Source organism: Stenella coeruleoalba (genome assembly GCF_951394435.1).
Source record: "Stenella coeruleoalba genome assembly, chromosome: 7".
Lineage (NCBI taxonomy): Eukaryota > Metazoa > Chordata > Mammalia > Artiodactyla > Delphinidae > Stenella > Stenella coeruleoalba.
In genome coordinates this window covers 88230431-88252701 of record NC_137153.1, presented here as the reverse complement: position 1 = coordinate 88252701, position 22271 = coordinate 88230431, and the positions used below count along the sequence as shown (strand labels likewise).

The 22271-nt window shown below is 51.1% G+C and overlaps 1 protein-coding gene across 1 annotated transcript in view; it reads left to right on the top strand.

Annotated features, from left to right (window-relative positions):
• The first annotated feature begins 362 nt into the window (after nucleotides 1-362).
• The window catches only part of SHB (SH2 domain containing adaptor protein B), a 135398-nt gene continuing 113489 nt past the window's right edge, over nucleotides 363-22271 (top strand). The window contains exon 1 of the mRNA XM_079925465.1: nucleotides 363-1676. Within this exon, the coding sequence (XP_079781591.1) occupies nucleotides 966-1676 (711 nt within the window). The 5' untranslated portion in view covers nucleotides 363-965. The remainder of the gene's footprint in view (nucleotides 1677-22271) is intronic.

The following is a 22271-nucleotide window of genomic DNA, read 5'->3' as shown; positions in this document are numbered from 1 at the left end:
CCTCTGCGCGCTGCAGGCTTAGGCTGGCAACCTCTCGCCCTAGGAGGCGGCGGACTGCGAGCGAGACGGGGCCGGTTGCGCCGCGGGACCCCGGCGCCCTCAGGCGAGACCCAGGGCCTGGCGCCGAGGCGGCCACAGGAGGTGGCGCGTGCTGAAGAGGGGAGCTGCTTCTGCCCAGGACCCGGGCGCAAGAGGGGCGGAGCCAGGGCCGAGGTCTGGCAGCAGGACGCGTGGGGGTGGGCGGGGCGGGGTCTGCGGGGGCGGGATGGGGGCGGGGCGCGCGCGGGCCCAGGGAGGGCGGGGCCGCAGCGCGGGGCGGGCGCTGGCGGCCCGAGTGTCACACACGCGGCGGTTCGGGAGGCGGCGACAGCGGCAGCAGCAGGCGCCGCCGGGACGGGCACGGGCGCGCGGGCTCGGGCGGGCGCCGGCTGCCTCCTCCCTCCCTCGTCGCTTGCTCGCTCGCTCGCTCTCCGGCCCGCTTGCTAGCCGGCCGGGTGCCGAGCTCGCTACAGCGTTCTCGGGAAGGAAGAAGTGGGGGGCCGAGGACGCCGACAAGTTCCAGCAGTGCCGGGAATCCGGGCCAAGGCGGTGGCTGCGGTTCCGACGGGGCAGGAGCGCGCTCCGTGGCGGAGCGCACGGCCAGAGCGTCCGAGGAGGGGGGCGCCCGGGCCTTTAGTTATCTGTGGGGCCGCGGCCGGATCCCATGAGACGCGCCCGCGAAGGGCACGAGATCCGAAGCCTGGGAGGCGCGCGGAGGAGGCGGAGGGCGGTGCTGCAGCGGCCGGAGCCCGGGAGCGGCCGGCAGGAGGCGGAGGAGAGAACTTGAACTTGGCGTCGGGAGCGGGCGCCCCGGACGCCCCTCGCCGGGGCGGGGGCGCCGAGGGACCTGGGCGGCAGCACTGCCCCCCGAATGGCCGCGGCGGCGGACCCGGCTCCCGCGCCGCGGCCCTAGGCGGCCTCTCGCCATGGCCAAGTGGCTGAACAAGTACTTCAGCTTGGGCAACAGCAAGACTAAGAGCCCCCCGCAGCCGCCGCGGCCCGACTACCGCGAGCAGCGGCGCCGGGGCGAGCGGCCCTCGCAGACCCCCCAGGCCGTGCCGCAGGCCCCCTCGGCCACCTCGGCGTCCTGCGGTACGGCCGCCGCCTCCTGCTTCTCGGCCTCATCGGGATCGCTGCCCGACGACAGCGGCAGCACTAGCGACCTTATCCGCGCCTACCGCGCACAGAAGGAGCGCGACTTTGAGGACCCCTACAACGGGCCCGGCTCGTCTCTGCGCAAACTGCGCGCCATGTGCCGCCTGGACTACTGCGGCGGCGGGGAGCCAGGCGGGGGGCAGCGTGCCTTCTCGGCCTCGTCCGCGACGGGCGCCGCGGGCTGCTGCTGTGCCGCCTCTGGCGCGGGCGCCGCCGCGTCCTCGTCCTCGTCCTCGGGCTCCCCTCACCTCTACCGCAGCAGCAGCGAGCGGCGGCCCGCCACGCCAGCCGAGGTGCGCTACATCTCCCCCAAGCACCGCCTCATTAAGGTGGAGAGCGCCGCGGGCGGTGCCGCAGAACCCTCGGGGGGCTCCTGCTCAGGCGGTCGCACCTGGAGCCCGACGGCCTGCGGAGGCAAGAAACTGCTCAACAGGTGTGGCGCCTCGGCCGCGGAAGAGAGCGGTGCCGGCAAGAAGGACAAGGTAAGGCGCCCCTCGGCCTCACCCGAGGTTCCAGAGCCACCGTGCGCACGGGTAAACTGAGGCACCTCTCTAGTTTCGAGTTCCTACATCCACTCGGGCTAGGACCTTTGGGGTCAGGCCTCTCAACGGTGCTTCCCAGTTCTGCCTCTGCATGCGCTTTGCCCCCGATCGCCGGCCTCCTGACACAGCCTCTTTCACTGCTGCTACCAAAACGTCCTCTCTCTGAGCCCACAGCCAGGTGCCCCTTTCGGAAGTAGCCTGACGAGAGCGCCCCGCCCAGCCTTGCCCAAGAAAGAGACACCTAACTAGCCCTTCAGACCCCCGAGGAGGAAAGTCAGAGAGGCGGAGCTGTCACGGACTTAAAAGCGTGTTTACTCTTGTCTACCTCCTCTTCCTCCTGCCCGATTCTATACATGGGAAACTGAGGTCCAGAGCTGGGAAGGGACTCGCCGGATATTACCCATTTCCGATGGCAGATTCAGACCGGCTGTCTTTAAATGGATATATGTAAATCACTCTAAACGCCCTGCCCTGACCCACCCCCCCGCGCCAGGTTTCGAAATGGGACGGCCTTTTGTACTGGAGCTGCACCGGGAACCCCCAAGCGTGCTCTTCCAGTTGCAGTGAGCTGGCCTGCAAGAGCGCTCCACTTAGACCTGTCAGTTCCTCCAGCCGCGCATGGGAGGGGTCCGCCTACCCAGCCAGCTGGAAGGAGACCCACCCCTCCAAAACCTCACCTTCCTTCCTGACCTTACCCCCACCCCATACAGCCCCAGGGATGAGGGGGACGATTTTGTGCAACCCCCCCTCCCTAACAAATCAGACCATCTCGAGCCCCACCTTTGAAGCAGGTTAGTTAATTCCAGACAGATGGGGCCCTCTCCTCCCCCTTCACACTCCTGTGACACCCTCCTTTCCCCCACGAAATAATACTTGTTCTGTCTACTTCTGGTGGAAGGCAGTGTTTTGATTACATCTGAGGCCCAGTGCCTTGCAATGGCTATCAGGCCGCTGTCCCTCTTGTTCTCCTCTGGCCCCCTACGTTCTCCCAAAGGTAAACTTTTGCCCAGGTGTGGGCTGGGGGAGACTGATAGAGTCTGAGTTTCTTTTAGGACTGGATGTCCAGACAGGAGGGAGACAGGCTCCTACCTGCCAGCTGGTGCTTGGAAAGGGATCTTTTTTGTTTTCCAGGCAGGAGGAGTAAGGGGATGCCCCTCCTGATTTTTTTCTGCCTGACTTCCTCTCCCCCAAGGTCCTAGGTCCCCCGAGTACTCCCTCCTCCCCCCACTGGGTCTGCTGAAGGCATCGTGGGCAGTCGGTGGATTCCACCTCCCTCTGGGCCAGTTTTGGGGACACATCTTGGAAGCATGGACTCTGGGCTTCCTAAGCACCCAGGATGCCATACCTAAATGACGAAGAGCTGGAAGCCAGGTGGCCACCCAGGTGCTGCCTTGGGGACAGAGGAGGTTTCTCTGAGAGCCCCCAGGATTATGGGTTTGTGGTTGATCTATGAGGGAAACAGCAGAGAGGCTCCCTGCTGCCTTATGTGTGGCCCAGGCTTGGCTAGGTGCTGGCCTGGGAGAACCTGAAGTCCCTGGGGATGGAAGGACGGCCCACCCTAGCTCTCCAGAGAGATTGTGCCTTCCCTCATTACTCCATGACCACCTCCCAGGTAGGCAAATCTCCTTTCTCTACCACTGCTTGTCGTTCTGCTTGCTCACTGAAGTCTTTCTTTATGGTTTTCAAAACTCTAGTAAATGTTTTTTCTAATTATAATTAAGACTGTTTCAAATACTGAGGAATAATAAGTTTTATAGCTGGAGTGTCAAGTGTGTTGAAGACTTGGCTTGTTTGTATTTCTTACAGGTCTTCTCTGTGCTCTCCCTTGCTGGGTACTAGAGCAGGGTCTAGTGAATACTGTGGCCCAGGCCGCAGTGTGCATGATAAGTGCCGTGATGGGACGTGGTCAGGGAGGACCATTATTATGGTTGGCTGCAGAAGAGAGCCTGGTGCTGTAGGGGACTGCAGGTAAAGGCCCTGTGGCCAGAATTCAGAGGTTAGATTTGGGCAGGACCCCAGCGGGGCAGGAGGGCCCGGGTGAGGGAGGACCTTGAAAGCTAAGCACAGTGAGGGCCAGTGAGGGGGTTTAGCTGCTAAATGATGTGAGCAAATGTGGTTTTTAAAAAAGATCTCTCTGGGGACTTCTCTGGTGGCACAATGGTTAAGAATCCACCTGCCAATGCAGGGGACATGGGTTTGAACCCTGGTCCAGGAAGATTTCCCCATGCCGAGGAGCAACTGAGCCTGTGCGCCACAACTAGTGAACCTGTGGTCTAGAGCCCATGAGCCACAACTACTGAGCCCACCTGCTGCAACTACTGAAGCCTGCGTGCCTGGAGCCTGTGCTCTGCTCACTGCAACTAGAGAAAGCCTGTGCGCAGCAACAAAGACCCAACACAGTCCAAAAAAAAAAAAAAGATCTCTCTGGGCTGTATTTTCACATACTAGGTTGTGACTTTGAGCCCTTTGGTCTTTTAAGAAGTTGTTGTGATCCTTGGAGTTGGAGGGATTGTGGCTACCAGATGTTCTTTCTAACGAGTAGGAGGGGAAGGAGCCCGCAAGGGTCATAGTATGCAGTGGTTCTCAAACTGGCACCCGGAGGACTGGTTAAAACACAGATTGTGGGACCCATCGCCTGAAGTGCCTGAGTCACCACACCTGGTGTGGGGCCTGAGAATGTGCATTTCTAACAAATTCTCCGGTGATCTTTTGCTGCTGATCCTGGGACCACACTTAGAGAACACTAATGAAACAGTGGCTTCTTAACCCTCCCTCTGGGTCTTCTGGTCAGAGCTGCTTTGGGATGCAGACTCTGGATGTCCTCATCTCTGCCCTCTTTGTGGGACTGCCTCCTAATCCGGGGCTAACACCCACCCCCAATTCCTGGCCAGGCAGCCAGGAGGCAGCCTGGTTTTCACATTATTTACAGCCAGATAGCTTTTGGAAGGTCAGGCATACTGCAGATCCAGCCCTGAACACCCCAGAGCCCGCCTTCTGCCCCTCACCCACAGATCCAGGAAAACCTACGCTAGCCCACTTAATCTCAGACCCAGCTTCCTTTTTTCTGTTGTTAGGAGTTAGGACAAGAATCCCTAGGGCTGCTGAATGCCGCCTGCGTGCCAGGCCCTGTGTTTTTAACATCGGCCTGTGTTGAGGGTTGCTATGGCATGGGAGTAGGAGCTATTGGTCCATAGATCCTCCTTTGAGGGCCTCCATTGCCACCTCCCAACCAGCTTTATCTTTGGGGGGCCCTTCTCCTGCTTCCCTTAGTTACCTGTGCTTCCTTCTGACACATACGTGGGTGTCCTTCTATTCTCCCAGATAAGTCCCGGGGCACACACACACCTGGTCACATATGCACCACTCAGCCAGCCTCCAGTTTGGGGCATTTTCCCTTTTAGAATCATCTGTAACAGACTGTGTTTTCAGTTTAACTAGCTTTTCCCTGCACTTACTTTTGTGCTCAGAGATCTCTTGGTACAAGGGCGAGCTAGGAGGAAGGGAATAAAGGCTGCAAAAGACTTGGCAGTAATCTTTGGCCTAAGCCTCCGGAGGATATCTACACACATTGTCTTTTCATCATTTGTTTCCCAGTGTTTTTGTCTTGGGGAATTTAGTGAGGTCTTCACCTAGGAGGCAGCTTTGAGCTGGGGAGAAGGCTGACTGAAGCCTGCGGGAGCACTTAGGTGCCTGTGCTGTGAGTGTACATGCATACGTGTGTCCATATATGTATGTGTGTGGGCGTATGTGTGTGCAAATATATGTCTGAAACCTTAATGTGGAAGGTGTTCTTAGAAACTAGAGCTTTCTTGCAGTGGGCCTCACTTGGGGAATGAGAGGTGACAATGTGAGATACGTGGGGTCCTGAGTTTAGATCCCACAGGGGAATCCTTGAAGACTGTTGAGTCAGGAAAAGGATAGACTCAGAGCCATGGTTGAGGAGGATCCCAGGTTACACACAGCTGCCACAGTCTGGGGGAAATGGGTTTGGAGTTAGGAGGCAATTACAATACAGTCCGAGTGAGACACAGTGAGGGCCTGAACTCCTGGGAAGAGAAAAACGAAACTTTAGTAGGTGGAAATATTATTCCGTCTTTATAAAAAAATAATGATGACAAAAAGGCCAGTAACTTGGTAGGTCTCCTTTTGTGCAGCCGAACAGGGCTCATCCAGTTGTATTTTCTGCTGAAGTCTTGTTTCTTTTATCAAAATTAAGTAAATGTTTCCACTGCAACTGAGAAAGTCAAGATGCACCATGACATCAGTTCCCCAAGTTTTAAATACATGCTGATGTGTACCAACAATTTATATTTTGTCAGCATCCACAGAGTTGAGTTAAATAACATGTTTCCTAAGGAATAAATAATATCATGTTCAACTTTTTTTTTTTTTAAACACTCAGCAAACAGTTTCTGAGCAGCATGCTAAGCAGGGGGCAATTCAGAGAGAATAAGTGGTGGCCAGCTTTCCAAGAGGGAAGCTTTTCAGTTTGTAGTTGAACACGAGCTTTTCAAGATCTAGTCTGGGAGACAGAGACGGGTAATGAAGCAGTGTCGCAACATGTGGCATGCCAGAACAGAAGGGCTGGGAGGGCCTCAACTCTGTCTGTGAATTCAAGGAGGGCTTTCGGGGGTGGCAGCATTTGAGCTTCTCCATGCAGAGGCTTGTGCCAAGAGAATGGTTGGAGGCTCTGAAGGGTGGGTGTGGCAGGAGGTTGCAGACGGAGGTTAGCGCCACAACAGGAAGAGAGTGTCTCACTGTCTTTGTGGGGAGTTGTGACTTGTCTTTCAGTCCTTTTCACTTCAAATCATTGATGTATAGCTTGATTGAAGCCAGGGTCAAGCATGAGCTGTCAGTCATTTCTATTTGGTTAACAGCCACATTCTCCAGTTCTGAGAAAGTAATTGATTGGAAAGGTAAGAGCCAAGCTTGGTAGCTGTGGTTTGGCTTGGAACACTTTCTTCTTTGAAGTCCTGTCCCTTGAAAGTAGTGTGAGAAAAACGCTGCATATCAAACCCAGTTTTTCCCATTGATTCCCCGGAAGAGAAGTATGTTCTCCAGGCTTCAGGCTAACCGCTTAATTGGTCCTTGAATCCTCACAATCACCGAAGAAGGAGTTTATGTACTGTATCAGTTAGCTATTGCTGCGTAACAAATCACGCCAAACTCTGGTTTTAAACCAGAGGTTAGCAAAGTTTCTTAGAGCCAGTTAGTAAATAATTTAGCTTGCAGGCCAGACAGCCCCCATCACAACTATTCAACTGTTCTGCCATTGTAGCTTGAAAGCAGACCTAGACAATATATAAATTAAAAGGGTGTAGCTGTATCCAATCTTTATTTACAAAAACGGGAAGCTGGCCTGTGGTCTGTAGTTTCCAACCCCTGCTTTAAATGATAAGCCTTTATTATTGACCATGAACCCACACGTCAGCTGAGTAGTTTTTCTGGCCTCAGCTGGGCTCACTCAGGCATCTAAGGTCAGTGTGGAGTGTATGTGCTGCCCTGCCAGTCCTAGCCAGGCTCTCTTACGTGTATGGGGATGCCTGGTTTAGGATGGCCTTGGCTATATCGAGTAAGCTCTGTTCCATGTGGTCTCTCATCTTCCAGCGAGTTAGCCTTGTTCATATGATGGTGGCAGTGTTCCAAGAAATTACAGAAGCCCATACAGTTTCTTGAGGTAAGAAACTGGCCTACTGTCCCTACTGTCCCTTCTGCTGCATTCTGTTGACCAAAGCAAGTCATAAGGCCAGCCGGGATTCGGGGAGAGAGGAGGAGCTGCAAAGTCCCATGGCAGAGGACAGGGATACAGACAGGCCATTAGTGCTATTGGGGCCTTTAGTGCTATTCTTCTACCATGGAAAGTATTGCCCCCATTTTACAGTTAAAGAAACTGAGTCTTAGAGGTAATAACTTGCCTAATGTAACACAGCTACCAAGTGATGGGGCCCAGTTTATACCTATTCAGTCTGAATTCAAAGCCTATATGCTTTTTATCAATTTGTTCCTCTCCTTTCAATGATTTAGATGGAGATAGTAAGACTCTGATTTTTTAATCTTTTTTTTTTTTTTTTTGCGGTGCACGGGCCTCTCACTGTTGTGGCCTTTCCCGCTGTGGAGCGCAGGCTCAGCGGCCACGGCTCACGGGCCCAGCCGCTCCACGACACGTGGGATCCTCCCGGACCGGGGCACGAACCCACGTCCCCTGCAGCGGCAGGCGGACTCTCAACTACTGAGCCACCAGGGAAGCCCCTGATTTTTTATTTATTTATTTATTTGACTGCGTTGGGTCTTCATTGCTGCGCACCGGCTTTCTCTATTTGCAGCGAGCAGGGGCTACTCCTTGTTGCGGTGCGCGGGCTTTTCATTGTGGTGGCTTCTCTTGTTGCGGAGCATGGGCCCTAGGCGTGCGGGCTTCAGTAGTTGCAGCATGCAGACCCTAGAGCGCATGGGCTTCAGTAGTTTTGGCACGTGGGCTCAGTAGTTGTGGCTCGCAGGCTCTAGAGCGCAGGATCAGTAGTTGTGGTGCACGGTCTTAGTTGCTCTGCAGCATGTGGGATCTTCCCAGACCAGGGATCAAACCCGTGTCCCCTGAATTGGCAGGCGGATTCTCAACCACTGCGTCACCAGGGAAGTCCCAAGACTCTGATATTTACTGAAATGTGTGTTGTATGTCTCCTGCTCCCCTTCATTTAATGCTCCTCTTCTTGCACCCCCTCCCCCATCCCTTTCAGTCTGGGCTTTGGTGGTCCCCAAAGGCTCCCCAGAGCTGGCTTTTCTCTCTCCCTCCCTCATCTCCCTCTGAGTTCCATAAATGAGATGTTAATGTAGCACTTGAGTTATTTCATAGAAAAATTCTGCACACAGAGTTGCCACTTCCCAAGGGACAGCTGCACAAGATCACAAGATGTGTGTCTTGTAACTGTTATGTCTTCTCATTCAAGGACTGGCGAGGCTGTGTGTACTCTTTTAAGAAAAAAAAAAACACTGATATCTTGGCCCTTGTCAACAAGGAACCTAAGTTTCCTTGAAGGAGATCTGATGACCGTCTTCTAATCTGACAACCTCAGAACATGACTGATTTCCCCAGACTGAACCCCCAAGACTTGACCTCGTCCTCTCCCCCAAAGCATTTCTGACCCATAAAATAGGTGTTAAAAGGCAAATCTGAGACAAGTGTGTTTTCCTTTGGCCATTTAAGCAAAGCTGAACCTGCCTGTGGTCGAGTGCTTCCCTGGGCAGTTTCACTTGGAGCTGACTTTCTCATCTTGTGCTGAGAGAGCCAAGTGGTAGTGGCCTGTGGCGAAGGGGTAGGTCAGGCTGGGCCCTAGAAAATAAATTGGGATTTGTGGCTTTGAAGCAGAGAGCTGGGTTGCTGGCTGGCTGATGGCAGCACCTCCGTCAGCTTTCTGAGGGAGGCTGTTCCTGCAGGATGGAGACAGGCTGCCGGTGGTGTCTGCCACACTGACTTGTAACTTGTTTGGCTTGTGTTGACTGAGAAATTGCCATATGCAGGCCACTGTCAGGAGCTGTGTGGATACAGGGATGAACTAGGAGTTGGGTAGTGCCTGCCTGTAAGGAGCTTATTTTCTGGTGAGGACACAGGAACCAAGGTTAGAACACAGCTCTGTATGGCAGAATTTGTCTATAAACAAAGTGGTGTGGGCAGAATTTGTCTATAAACAAAGTATTGTGGGTGAGCTGAGAGCCATCCTGGCACAGAAGCTGTTCTGGGCAGAGCCTTGATTCCGTGGAGCTGAAGGAGAAGCAGGGTCAGGAGGACGTTCATTTCAACTGAGGGAAGCAGGGAAGGTTTCTTGGAGGAGGAGGCGTTTGAATCAAGAAAGAGTAGTCACTTGAATTGAAGGAGCTTTCCACAATAGCAGTATTAGCCAGTACTTCCATTGCATATACTCTAAGGCAGACATTGTTCTTTGTGCTCTACATGCGCTAACTTACTGCTCACCAAAGTCCCTCGAGGTAGATGCTACTGTCATTCCCATTTTACATATGAGAGCACGAGGCAGAGAGGTTAAGTAACTTGTCTAAAGTCACCCTGCCAGTAAGTGGCAGAGATGAGATTTGAAGCTGGATTTAGGGTCTTTGTTTTGAATCACTGTGCCATATCACCTCAGGCTGCACAATCTCATACCTAAATTTTCTCTGCCTTATTTGTGGCTAGATTTAAACTCTTATAAAAATCCCCTCTGTTAGCATTGTAGGACCCACCCAAACTCCTACATTTGGGTGAGTATTCCACAGCTGAAAAGATACTTTCACACCCATAATTAATTTGACTCTAAGAGTCACTCAGTGAGGAAGGTGCTGTAACACCCATTTTACAGATGGAAAAACTGAGGGTCTAGGGAGGCATGGAGCTCACCCTGCCTCCCAGCAGGAACTGCAGTGGCCAGGCTGTTGACCTTGTGTTCTGAGCCCAGTGCCCTTTGTGCCGGGGTGGTGTGGAGGTGGTTTGGCCAAAGCTCCAGTCCACAGGAAGGGTGACAGCCTGATTGATTTCCAGTTCTTTCCGTGTTTTGATTCTGAAACGAGTTACTGAGATCATTAAGGAGCATCGACAGAGGACCTTGCTTCCACAATGGAATTTTCCTTCTCTTCCTGTTTGGTATTTTCCAGTAATATTTCTATTAATGTTTCACTTTCGGAGGCACTGGCTTCCTGAAAGTTTGCACTTTCTCAATTGATGAGCCAGGAAGAACTGAATTTTCCTCTTCTCCAAGGGGAGCTCTCTCTGGATTTCCCATTATGCTGTAGAGGAAGGATCTTGGAGGTGGGTCCAAGGGATGGAGAGAGAATTAGTCAGGGCCCTGGGGAATGACTCAGGCCCTGAGTTTTCCAAGCAGAACTTAAGAATAATGGTCAGAAAGGGGCTTCCCAAGGCCGGGGAGGGGAGAAATGACTTGATAGGTGGGTGGGCTGGGGCAGGGCTTGTCCACTGCTGGGCCTTCACTTACAGGCTGGACTCCGAGTCCTCAGCTGGGCCATGAGAGCCCATACCAAGTCCTTTCTCCTCATTCATTCATTAAACACACATTGTTGAGAATGGGCTACCTGCTGGGTATTGTTCTATTTAGATGCTGGGGATACAGCCGTGGACAAAACATAAAAATTCATGCTACCCTGAGTTTACCCTCTCGTGAGAGGATTCAAGCAAATAAAGTATGTTGGGTAGAGTGTAGAGAAAAATAAAGCTGGGGTGGGCCTCAGTTTGGGGTGGGGTGCTGTTTCAGATGGGTGCTCAGAGGGCTTTGCTGAAGGGTGTGATGGTGTGATTCACACGGCTCTCGGAGAGAAGTGCATTCCAGGCAGAGGGAACAGTCAGGGCAAAAGTCCAAGGCAGGAGCATGCCTGGCTGCTTCAGGGAGATTGGCATGACTGAGTGGAGCAGGTGGAGAGGAAGTGGGGAGACGAGTTCTGAGAGGTGGGACAGGGAGGCTGAGTGTTTCGGGCCTCTCTCGCTTTATCTCTGGGTGAGATGGGAAGTCAGTGGAGGTTCTGAGCAGAGGAATGTCGTCATCTGGCTTTTGGGTTTTGAAAGGATCACTCTGGCTGCCTACTGGAGAATAGACTGGAGGGGACCAGCCAGGAGACCAGCTGGGAGGACCTTCAGCCACAGGAACTGGGGTGCTAGCGGTAGGTGATGAGAGGAGACCAGATTCAGGACATGCCCTGAAGGTAGAGCTGCAGGATTTCCTGCCAGGTGAAATGTGAGATGTGAGGGGTGAGGAGAGTCACAGATGACTCCAGGTTTTAGCTTGAGCAGCCGGGAGGGTAAATTGTCATTAGCTGAGATGGGAGGACCCTGGAAGCGCAGTCACAGTCCAGCCAGTGGAGTTGATCCAGCAACTGATTCTGGGACTTAAGAGCCAAACACGCTCTGAGAACCCAGAGAAGGCATGGGTGGCCTCTGTCTGGGGCTGGGGGAAACCACCAGGAAGAGGAAGTCATCTGGGAGGTGGGTCCAGAGGAAGGTGCACATGGGGCATCCCAGACAGAAGGGGTCCTGTCGACAGTGACTGAGATTGGAAAGGGACCCCTGCTGGGCGCAAGCAGGTGTGGCCAGAGCCTGGGGATTGACTAGTGTAACTGCACGTGATAGAGGAAAGAGGCAGGGAGCTGGATGTGAAGGGCCACCTGCCACTGGTCGAAAATTGCCCCTATTCTCCAAATTGGGAGGCCACCTGCTGTGTTGTGTGCCTCAGCTGGGCACCAGAGCAGGGTGAAGAGGAGGCTGGAACCTGCCTGTTTTGCTAAGCAGAGCATTTCCTTACGGAGCGCTTGTGATTGTTGCCAATGTTCTTTCTCATCTGGGGCTCACCAGTAGGTGGGCTACGAGGAGGAGGCAAACAGAAGGAGGAAGAAAGGAACTTTCCTGGTTTCTACAGGCCACGGCTAAACTCTAAAAATGAAAATGACCAGAAAATTCTTCACAGTGAAGCTTCACTGTTTTGTGGGGCGTGCACTCCCAGAAAGCCAGACAGCCTCGTAATCCTCCCGGTGCATTCCAAAGCCGTGCATGTGATTTGGGGCCCGCGTGGCATTCGCGGAATGACTCAGCCCCTACCTGCTCTCCCATGTGGGGCAGATGCGAGTTGGCCGTGTTCTAAGGCCGTTCCTCAGAACAGCAAGCTTGGATTTTTTGATATATTTCAATGTTGATCTCTGTGTTAACTTTTCTCTTCCCCCTTCAACAAAACTAAGACAGGTTTGGTATAGAAAATGCTGATAAGCAAAACTAAAATAGAAACCAACTTTAATTCTACAATTCAGAGAAACCGCCATTAACATTTCACTGTTTTTCCATCTAGCCTTTTTTTCAGTGCATATATATGTGTGTGTGTCTGTGTATATATATATTTCCCTTCACAAAAATTAATATTGTGTGTATCTATTTGTGTTCTTTTTGCTTAAAGACATGGAAAGATGTCTACATTGTCTTAAACATTCAACAACAGTAATTTAATGTCTGTATAGTATTCTGTTTGTTTATTTAAGCTCTCCCAGTTTTCACTAATTTAACAGTGCTATAGTGAACATCTTTGTAACTTAATTCTTTGCGTAAATAAGTCTGTGATTATTTATCTGGGATTGATTCCCAGAGGAGAATTGTTGGGTAGGAAGATAAAAATTTTGATACATTCTTTCAAATACTAGAAAGACCTTACAAGTTTTCACCTGCTTTACTCTAATGCAATTTAGTTTAATTTGCAGTTTCTTAGGTTACTGGTGCATATGTTTGTTGACTGCTTGTGTCTCTTTTCCGAAATTGTGTACTTCTACCTGTCCATCCTTCCTGCCATAGGGTTTATCTTTTTATTGATTCGTAAGAGCTCTTTGTGGATTAAGGATGGCAGCCCCTCGCCTGCCGTTTGGGTTGCAGGGTATTTTTTTTTTACAAGTTTGTAATTTGCCTTTCGGCTCTGTATCTGGTGGTTGCTTTTGTTGTTTACACTGAATGGTTTTCTGTTGCTGAATCAGTCGATGTTTCTCATGATTTTTGAGTGTGCTGCTTAGAAAAGTTTTCTGTACTCCAGTGTATTTTCTTCTAATACTTTGATGGTTTCTTTCTTTCTTTCTTTGGCTGCGTCAGGTCTTAGTTGTGGCACATGGGATCGTTCGTTGCAGCACGCAGGCTTTTTTGTTGCACTGCGCGGGTTTCTCTAGTTGCAGCGTGTGGCTTAGTTGCCCTGTGTCCTGTGGGATCTTAGTTTCCCGACCAGGGATCGAACCCGCGTCCCCTGCATTGGAAGGCAAATTCTTAACCACTGGATCACCAGGGAAGTCCCTCTTTCTTTTTTAACGTTGACATTTTAATCTGGAGTTTGATTTCAGGGTATGAGGTAGGGTTTTAATGTTATTTTTCCGAATGACCAGTCTGTGTCTGGACATCCTCTCCTTGCTTGCTCTGTGAGCTGTCTGTATTTCTTCAGGTGCCTTTTTAGACTTCAATATTTTGACTCCATCTTGCCCTCACTGTGTTAAATTCTCATTAGCTATTATGATAATGATGATTTCACCTTGTCTTTATAAAATGACACCTTCCGTCTGCAGATACCCATGCACTTATTATACATTCAACTCCTGACACCTGAGGGAAGTAACTGGGTATTAGTACTTCATCTTTGGATGCCATACCTGACGCGGTGGGTGGGATGAGGCCAGGAAAGCTTCGCCTCACCTCTACTGGAGTCAGCTTCCTCCTCCAGGACCAGGGGGCCGGCTGTCTAGGTATATCCAGTGCAACCACTTACTGTTCGCCCTGCCTATGTAGCCTCATCTGGGTGGGTCCATTTCAGCTTTCGCATGGTGACTTTTGTGGAGAGAGGGGTGCAGCATTCAGTCATCCATGCAGCAAACATTTTTTAGATACCCACCATGTTCCAGCACTGGGCTGAGCCGTGCAGACCATCAGCGATGAGTAAGCCCCGGCACTCTAACTCAAAGCCCAGGAGGGGATATTGGAAAGGCCCAGGAATATCTCTGCTGCAAGGCAGCAAGTGTTCAGTGCCAGGATACAGAGGCAGGTAATGACTCTGAGTAACAAGAAGCATTGGAACCTGAGGTGGGCATGGGCAGCACTGTAGTAGACCATGGGTAGCAGAGCTCAGAGAGGACTTGAAGGTGTGGTATGTGGGGACTATATTATTTTGGATATTTAAATTTTTTTCACACCCACCAAAGTCCAGTGCAAGTGACATGAATTCACAGAGTTCTTCCCCCACCCACCGACCTCTTCTGGCCCCTCAACCCAGGTGTCCTATGTCTTCAGTTAGTGAGAGACCCTTTCCGAGGCTCTGTTGCACGTTCTTCTTTTCCTGGCTCAGGCCAGCGTCGGGATAATCCATCCTGCAGTGTCTGCTGTGGGGTTTGTGACATTAATGAATTGGTGTTGATGGAACAGATTAAGACCAGGAGTGTTCACAGTGAATAAGTCAAGGAAAAAAAGATGCAGAATTTTCTGCATGAACACGGATGAACATTTTTATGGGTCTAAGAGGCTGAGGGTGTCTGCCTAATTCACTATGCTGTGTGTCACAGCATGTCAACGAACCCTACCTAGACCAGCCCTGGCAGCACAAATCACCAGGAGAGCATTTTTCAAAATTTTTAGTTGCCTGGGCTCCACCTCACACTAATCACACCATGGTTTCTGGGGACAGAGCCTGAGTATCGGTACTTTTGGAAGGTCCCCATGTGATTCTGATATGCAGCCAATGCTGAAAGTTGCTGTCCTGGAACTTGGTTTGGGGTTCCAGGGGAGCCTAGGGATCATCCAGTCCAACCCTCCTGCATCCGTGCCTGAAAACTTCCAGTGAAGGGGGGATTTGTCACATGAGCACACACTCGTTTGCACAGCTGAGCTTTCAAGTTTTTTCTGCTGTTCCCTCCAACTTAGTACAGGTTTGTTGAGTACCTGGTGTTTATGGGAGCTCTGCTGGCTGACCTCTTTCTCTCTGTGGATTCTGTTACTGTTTTAGTTGGACTCTGAGGTCAAGCAGAACCAGTCTAACCTTACTTCTTCCACATGACGACCCTCAGATGTGTGATCGTATCTTCAAAGGCAGAGGGAAGCTGCAGGCTGTAACATTTCCCCATAGAGCCGGATTCCCAGCCAGGACACCAACTGCTAAGGGCAAGTACCCTTCAGCATCACAAGCGTGGAGGGCATTGATGGACCCCCAGTCCAGGAGCTTCCCGGGCAGGAAGTGGCAGGCTGGAGCGGGTTCTGCGTTGGGGGGGCTGAGGTTGACCCTGAGGAGTTAATCCTTGTGAAGCGTGACCAGATGGGGAGCAGAGCATTGTTGGATTCGATTCCCAGGTGGATTTTGGGGGTCTCAGGGCAGAGAGAGCAGGAGAGCAGCAGTCAGGAGTAGATTCCGGGGGAGCGGGTGGGATCTTGCCATCAGGACCTCAGCGCTGAGCAGGTAACAAGCAGAGCAGAAGCTGCCCGGCTGAGAGCGGCGTGGTGTCAGGAGCCAGGTATTCTCGGGCCAGGTGTTTGCCCTTTGTGGGGGTAGCCGGTGACGCTACACACCACAGGTGCCCAGAGCTGTTGATCCAAACACGGCAGGACCCTAGGGGTGTCCACTGTGGTGATGTGAAATGAGCACTAGTTTTGGGGTCAGAAGTCTGGGCTCAAATCCTGGACCTGGTGCTCAGAAGCTTAGTAATTTGGGGTTAGCTTCTCCGGGCCTGCAATGCTCATCTGTCCTAACATGGGCATAATAATAATAGAGAGTGTCTCCTGACCCCTCACTCTGTGCCTCGTGCCTGTGGGACACTTTCTGTGTGTGATCCTCACGGCCAGTCTTTGAGGTGGTCCTGTTAGAATCCCCTTTTTACAGATGATGAAACACTCTGGAGATGGGGTTCAGGGGCAGTACCTAGGGTCTTTGTGAGGATTTAATAAAATTATTTGTTTAAATGGCTAAGCACGATGCGTGGCATGTAGGAAGAGCTTTATGAATTCTTTTGGCCACAGTCTGTCCTGGGCCTCAACCCAGCCTCGAACTCTGGGCTTCTTATAGCCACAGTCAAGCCAGTGGGACTTCCCTTTCTGGCCGGGTGAGGTTGTCCTCAAAAATTATCCCTGTCCTTATATTGACAGTCAGTTTGTGGTTGACCTATGATTCTCTGCAGTGGGACAATAGAAGTAAAAACTCTACCTGGATCACCACTCTGTTCCGAGTGCTTTATGAATGTTAACTCACTGAACCTCATGACACCCTAGGATGTAAGTTCTATTGAGTCCTATTTTACAGATGGAGAAACTAGGGCAAACATGTATGGTTTTTTGTTTTTTTTTTAAGTACTTTGTCAATAGGTGACACAGCTAGTAATGGGCAGAGCTGCAGGTGGGGGTGTGAAGCCCAGGAAGTTAGTTTGGCTTCTGTCTGCCCTTAACCTCTATGCTACTCAGCTATAGGGAACAGTGACAGAGGTCAGTTCTGTATCATCTGGTTGTTCCAAAACCATGAGGCCAGAGCCATTTAAAAACCATAGCTTTCTACTGTTAATAAAGCATCTGGTTTGAGCCAGGCACTCTCCATATGTCTTCTCAAGATAATGCTGCCAAAGTAGCATCAGGAAGGCTTCATGGAGGAGGTGGCACGGGAGCTGGGCCTTCATGCGTACAGAGGATTTGGATATTTAGAGATTTGTGGATGTTAGGAGGACATCCTGGGAGGGGCGTTGCGAGTGGTCCGAAGTGACTGAAGGAGAGGCTGTGAGAAGACAAAAGAGAAAATATACAAGAGTGAGAGATAAGGCCAGGTGACAGAAGGCCCAAAGGGACAGGCCACAGAGTTTGGTCTGTCCTCTGGTAATGAAAGGTGGTGGAGCACAGGAGTGACAGGGTCAGATCTGGGCTTTAGAAAAAAACCTATCTGTCTCCCTCTTAAGAGGATGGGTTAGAGAGGGTTGGGGGAGGGAGGCCTAAGCTGAGCCTGGGGGTGGGGAGCCCCGTTGGGAGGACACCAAATGCTTTATGCAGACTGGCCTGACCCCAGTCTGCATTCTTTCTTTCTTTATTTTTTAAAATATTTATTTATTTATTTATTTGGCTGCATTGGGTCTTAGTTGCGGCACGTGGGATCTTCATTGTGGCACGCGGGATCTTTCGCTGCAGTGCGGGCTCTTCGTTGCGGCGTGCAGGCTTCTCAAGTTGTGGCGCACGGGCTCCAGAGTGCGTGGGCTCTGTAGTTGCGGCACGCGGGCTTAGTTGCTCTGCGGCATGTGGGATCTTAGTTCCTTGACCAGGGATCGAACCCGCATCCCCTGCATTGGAAGGCAGATTCTTTAACCACTGGACCACCAGGGAAGTCCCCCCACCCCCCACCCCCCACCCCCCCCCCCCCCCCGCCCATACTGTGACTGACTGCTCAGGCAGCTCTCAGATGACATTGGGCAATGGAGGGAAATCGACCGAGTACCTGTCTAGGGGATAGATTCTCTGGATCACTCTCATCAGTAGTTGAGATATGCCTTCTGTGTAGTTTGTAAGTTACCCAGTCCAGGAGAGCTTTTGTCCACATTCTGTCAGAGTCAGACGGATGGTGCACCAGGGGTCCCGGGGCCTGGGTCAGACATAGTGTTACGTCTCCACCTATGGTCTTTCTGGAAAGTTGGGTGGGAGGAGGCCTTGTATGAACCAAGCAGCACCTCAGCTGCTTGCTTCTGTAGAAATACAGAGCAGGAAAGGGCAGAGCCACTGAACAGCTAGCTCTTCTATGAGGGAAGTTGTGTGGGGTGAAGGAGGTAGGAGAGCATGCACTGTTTGTTCTGGGGGGCCACAGAGCTAGTCACCTGACCTTGAGACTGAGGTCCAGCTCTCCCATCTGTTGACAGCACCTCGGGGAGTTGGAGGCAGCCCAGGATGTCCGGGCAAACGATAGCAGGTCGAAGGAGCCACAGTAAAGCTGCTGCTGGAGGCTCTAGAAGAAGGGAATGCAAAAGGGAGAAGGGAGCGCTGGGGTTCTGGCTGCCACTAGGATGCCGACCTTCAGAGGACATCCTCCACCGGAGGAGCTCTGAGAAGCAGGAAGTGCTCAGGAGGCTTTGGGTCCCCAGGGGGGAAGAAACATTAGCCTTGATGAAGATGTTTGCTGGGCTCAGTTGAAGGGTCCCCTGAGGATCCCTGTCCATTCCTCTCTCATTCATGGCTGAATCAGAGGTCCCTCTGGCCAGCAGAGCACGCTTCCCAATTCCTGAAGAGACGCTTTGTAAATAAAGATCTAGGAATAATGTGCCATCAGGCCAGCTCAGGGGGCTCTTGCCACATGCTTGGGGCACACGCCTGGGGAATTCAGCTGTCATTCAGCTCCTCCTTGCTGGGCTTCTGCAAGGCCTGGGATCCATCTGAAGGCCATCTGTGGCGTGACTGTGAAGTGACAAGATGGTGGGAATTGGTGTCATCACTTCCGAGTCACCCACAGGACAGCTGAGAACATTGTCAAGGCCTGGATCACACACGCAGGCCTTGGGCCTGATGTTCTCAAAGTGCAGACGCCCAAACCAGGCGTGCGTCTGGGGCCTTGCCTTCCTTCTCTTGTCCCGCCCCACCCTGATTTTTGTGTGCACCCTTGATTCTGGTTCTTTATCACCCTCAGACTAGAGCAGAAGTGGGCCTGGTTTTGAAAAAGCTGAGGAACTTTTCTCCATCCAGGCAAACCCTTTGTGTTGAGGTGTCCTTAAACTTATTAGACATGAAGCCTCCAGAGGAAGCAGAAATTGCTTCTGACGGCTCACAGAGATCCCTGAATGAAGAGTTTGCAAGTAAGAAATCAGTGGATGAGGGTGCGGGCACAGTTTTTGGGGGGGGTACTATTTAATTCCTCTCCTAAATTAGAAATGCCTTTCTTTATACCTGTCAAATCCTTTGGGGAATGGTTATTCCAGAAAATTTCATAACTTCTTTGCTTTTGATGGTTTCTTCTGGTTTTACCTATTTCTCTACAACCCAGCAAGTACTTTGGAACATTGGATTCCTTCAAGTTCAGAGGCTATAGTTCTGTCTGTGCTCAAATATTTCTTACTCTGCAAGTAAATTTCAGTTGTACACCTTCATTCAGTCAGAGGGTCATTTTAACTGGGACATTGCTGATAGGTGGGAAGGAAACTTTAAATTTATAAAGGGTACTGAAACAAAACAAGAAGTTCATGCCGTCTTGTGTTCCCCAGACTTTTCTTTAAAAAATTCGGAAAGGGAAATCAGGGCTTCCCTTGTAGGAAGAAGGAAGGCTTCCTTAGAAGATCTGGATTTTTGAATTTCAAAGGCTTGTTTGAATGTGAAATCTAAGGTCATCCTGTATTCACAGTCTAAAAATCAGAAAGAAGTGAGTTAGATTGTCATTATTAAGTTTATCCCTGCAGCCACTAGGGGCATGACATTTTCTATTCCTTAGTTCTTTAGTAGTAAAAGAGAATCTTACCCATTGCTGAATAAAAGACCACTTGAGCCCTGTTGCTGAAGAACCGTGGCATGTTTCCCTGCATTGGTCTGTGGTTGGATGGTCAAGACTGACAAACATTGACAGGTGGACCCAGAATCACAGGATGTGTCTCAGGGATTTGTAGCAAGCTGTGTGTGTTTTAGATCATCGTGCACTCGATTTTAAAACACTCCGGAATGCCCGCTCCGACGCTGGCCTAGGGATCTGAGAGCAGCAGTGTGGAGCAGTGAGAGAGCACTGACTGACTGTTCAGGCTTAGTCTGGGTTCAAGTTGAGGGTCTATGACCTTGGGTAAGTCACTTGACCTTCCTGAGCCTATTTTCCCATCTTTAAATGAGGGTGTTCATCCCTATCATGAGGTCAGCCAATAAGGCCACTGTAAAAGGACCTTATAAATCAAGGTTGCCTTAAAAATGTTGTAGACTTGGTTCCAGGTCAGAAAGAATAACGGGAGACTGAGGGAACAACACAGAGAAGCTGAAAAGTTGCTACTCTCTGGCCCAGTGGTTCCCCTGTTAGGAGTTTATCCTAAGGAGAGAGTGAAGAGAGTCACAATGATTTAGCTACCAGTATCCTACAGCATTTGGAAAAAAAAAAAAAAGGAAATTACTTAAATATCCAGCTGTGGGAAATGGTTCATGTATATGGTGGAAAGGAATGCGGCCACCCAGAGCTGGGTTGAGTAACTCAACTGCAGAAGAGTCAAGAGGGGAAAGGCTCACCACAGAAGACTTTAAAAGTAGGGTATAAGAACCCGAATAGTTGTAGTCTCCCCCTACCCCATTCCCACCTACACAGGTAGAAAAAGGGCCAGAAGTAAATAGACCCAAATGTGGATAGCGGTTGTCACTGCAAGGTTGGATATTTTTCAGTTTTTAAAAGCAAACACTATTTAATCACAAAGGAACATTTTTTCCAAGTAAATTAATGACATGGCAAGGGCAAGGGGAATGGGAAGGTGAGCCAGTGTAGGCTCTCTGCCTCCCAGCCAGGCTCTGCCCAGCCTTGTGAATGAGCAGTTGAACTTCAAAGCCAGGGCAGAGAGAGCGTCTCATTGTGTTGGAATGTGGGCGATGAGGCTCACAGGAAGTGATGACAAGCCCTTTGTTATATAAGCTCACCAAGCTGGCTCGGCGGTGCCAGTGGTGGCCCTTGGTGCCCGATCAGGACATCATCTGTCTGTGTCTGTGGTCACAGCCCTCTTATTGGAACTGTGCAGCCAGGCACCGGAAGATACAATGCACACCCTCTCTTCCTTTACTCCCACTGGCACATTGGGCTATTGCATACAGGGAGAGAGGCCAGCGTGAAGGAACTTACTGGCATTATTTACGACCAGGGAAGGTGTGGGGATTTTCCCTTGACCCTTCGGAAGACATCTATCCTGGCTGCCTCCAAAAGCCAGGGCTACCTGCCTTCATCTACTTCTGTTTCTCGGTTCCTATTGGTCTGTGCTGTGTTTACAGCTGTGGTCCTGCTGAAGGAGTTAGTCCCGGAAAGAGGGGATGATTCCCTCGGGCTGGGAACGTGGCTGCTCCAAAGGCAGATTGCAGTTTCCCTCTCTGTTAACTTCCCTACAGCAGGCAGGCCGAACCGGGCCAGGCATAGGACAGGTGCCCACAGAAGCTGTGCAGTCTTGGAGTTTCCTGTATGCAAGGGTGTGTCCGTGCAAGCGCTGTGGCTAAAGATAGTGGAATGTTGCACCCAGTTGCACTTGCCCTTGCACCAGAGATTCTGAGCTACTTTGTATTGAGAACCTATTCTATGCTGTACTCTGCTGGGTGCTTTAGGTACAACACTAAACTGTAATCCTCCCAGGAACTCTGCAAGGAGGTTATTGTCCATTTCTTGTATATGAAAACAGATTCAGGGCAGGGGACATGGCCAAGGCCTGTTAAATTTCCGAGCTTTTATTGACATTCCTGTCTTACTGGATACCAGGGACTCAGCATGTACTCATTTTTTATTTACACTCGCAGCTCCTGGCTCAGAACTTGGAACACTCTAACCACTCTGGATGAATTGAACCTTGAGACTCCATGCTGGGTGGCTTTGGACAAGTCCCTTCTCCTCTGTGGGCCACAGTGTCTCCATTTGTAATGGCCAGGTGTCCTTCTCTGTCAGCAGGCCCCGTCTTTTCCAAAGACTTCCCAGGACAGCCATCCCCAGACCACAGGTTCCTGTGGTCTTATAAGAGGTCTTTTACTATCGGGCTGAGGCCCGAACATCAGATGACTGTTGTCCCCAATTAACGAGACACGAGAAATAAAGTTGCGCAGCTTTATAATGAAACCACATTTCTCACTGCCATTTCAATTCACCCAGAGTTTAAGGCACGCGTTCTGCCCTTGGCAGGCTCATGTGTTTCATTCCTTGGTGTGATCACCCACCTTTCAGCTGAATTGGTTTGAAAAGCCTTGGGTAGTTTCCAGAAATTAAATCCACTCTATAGGACGGAAGATTTACCACCCCAAGATGTTTAAAGAAGTGTGTGGCCACCTCTGGGGGCCGTACTCAGAGAGGAGCGCAGAGGGGCTTTGGGAACAAGGTTGCTCCTTCCAGGGAG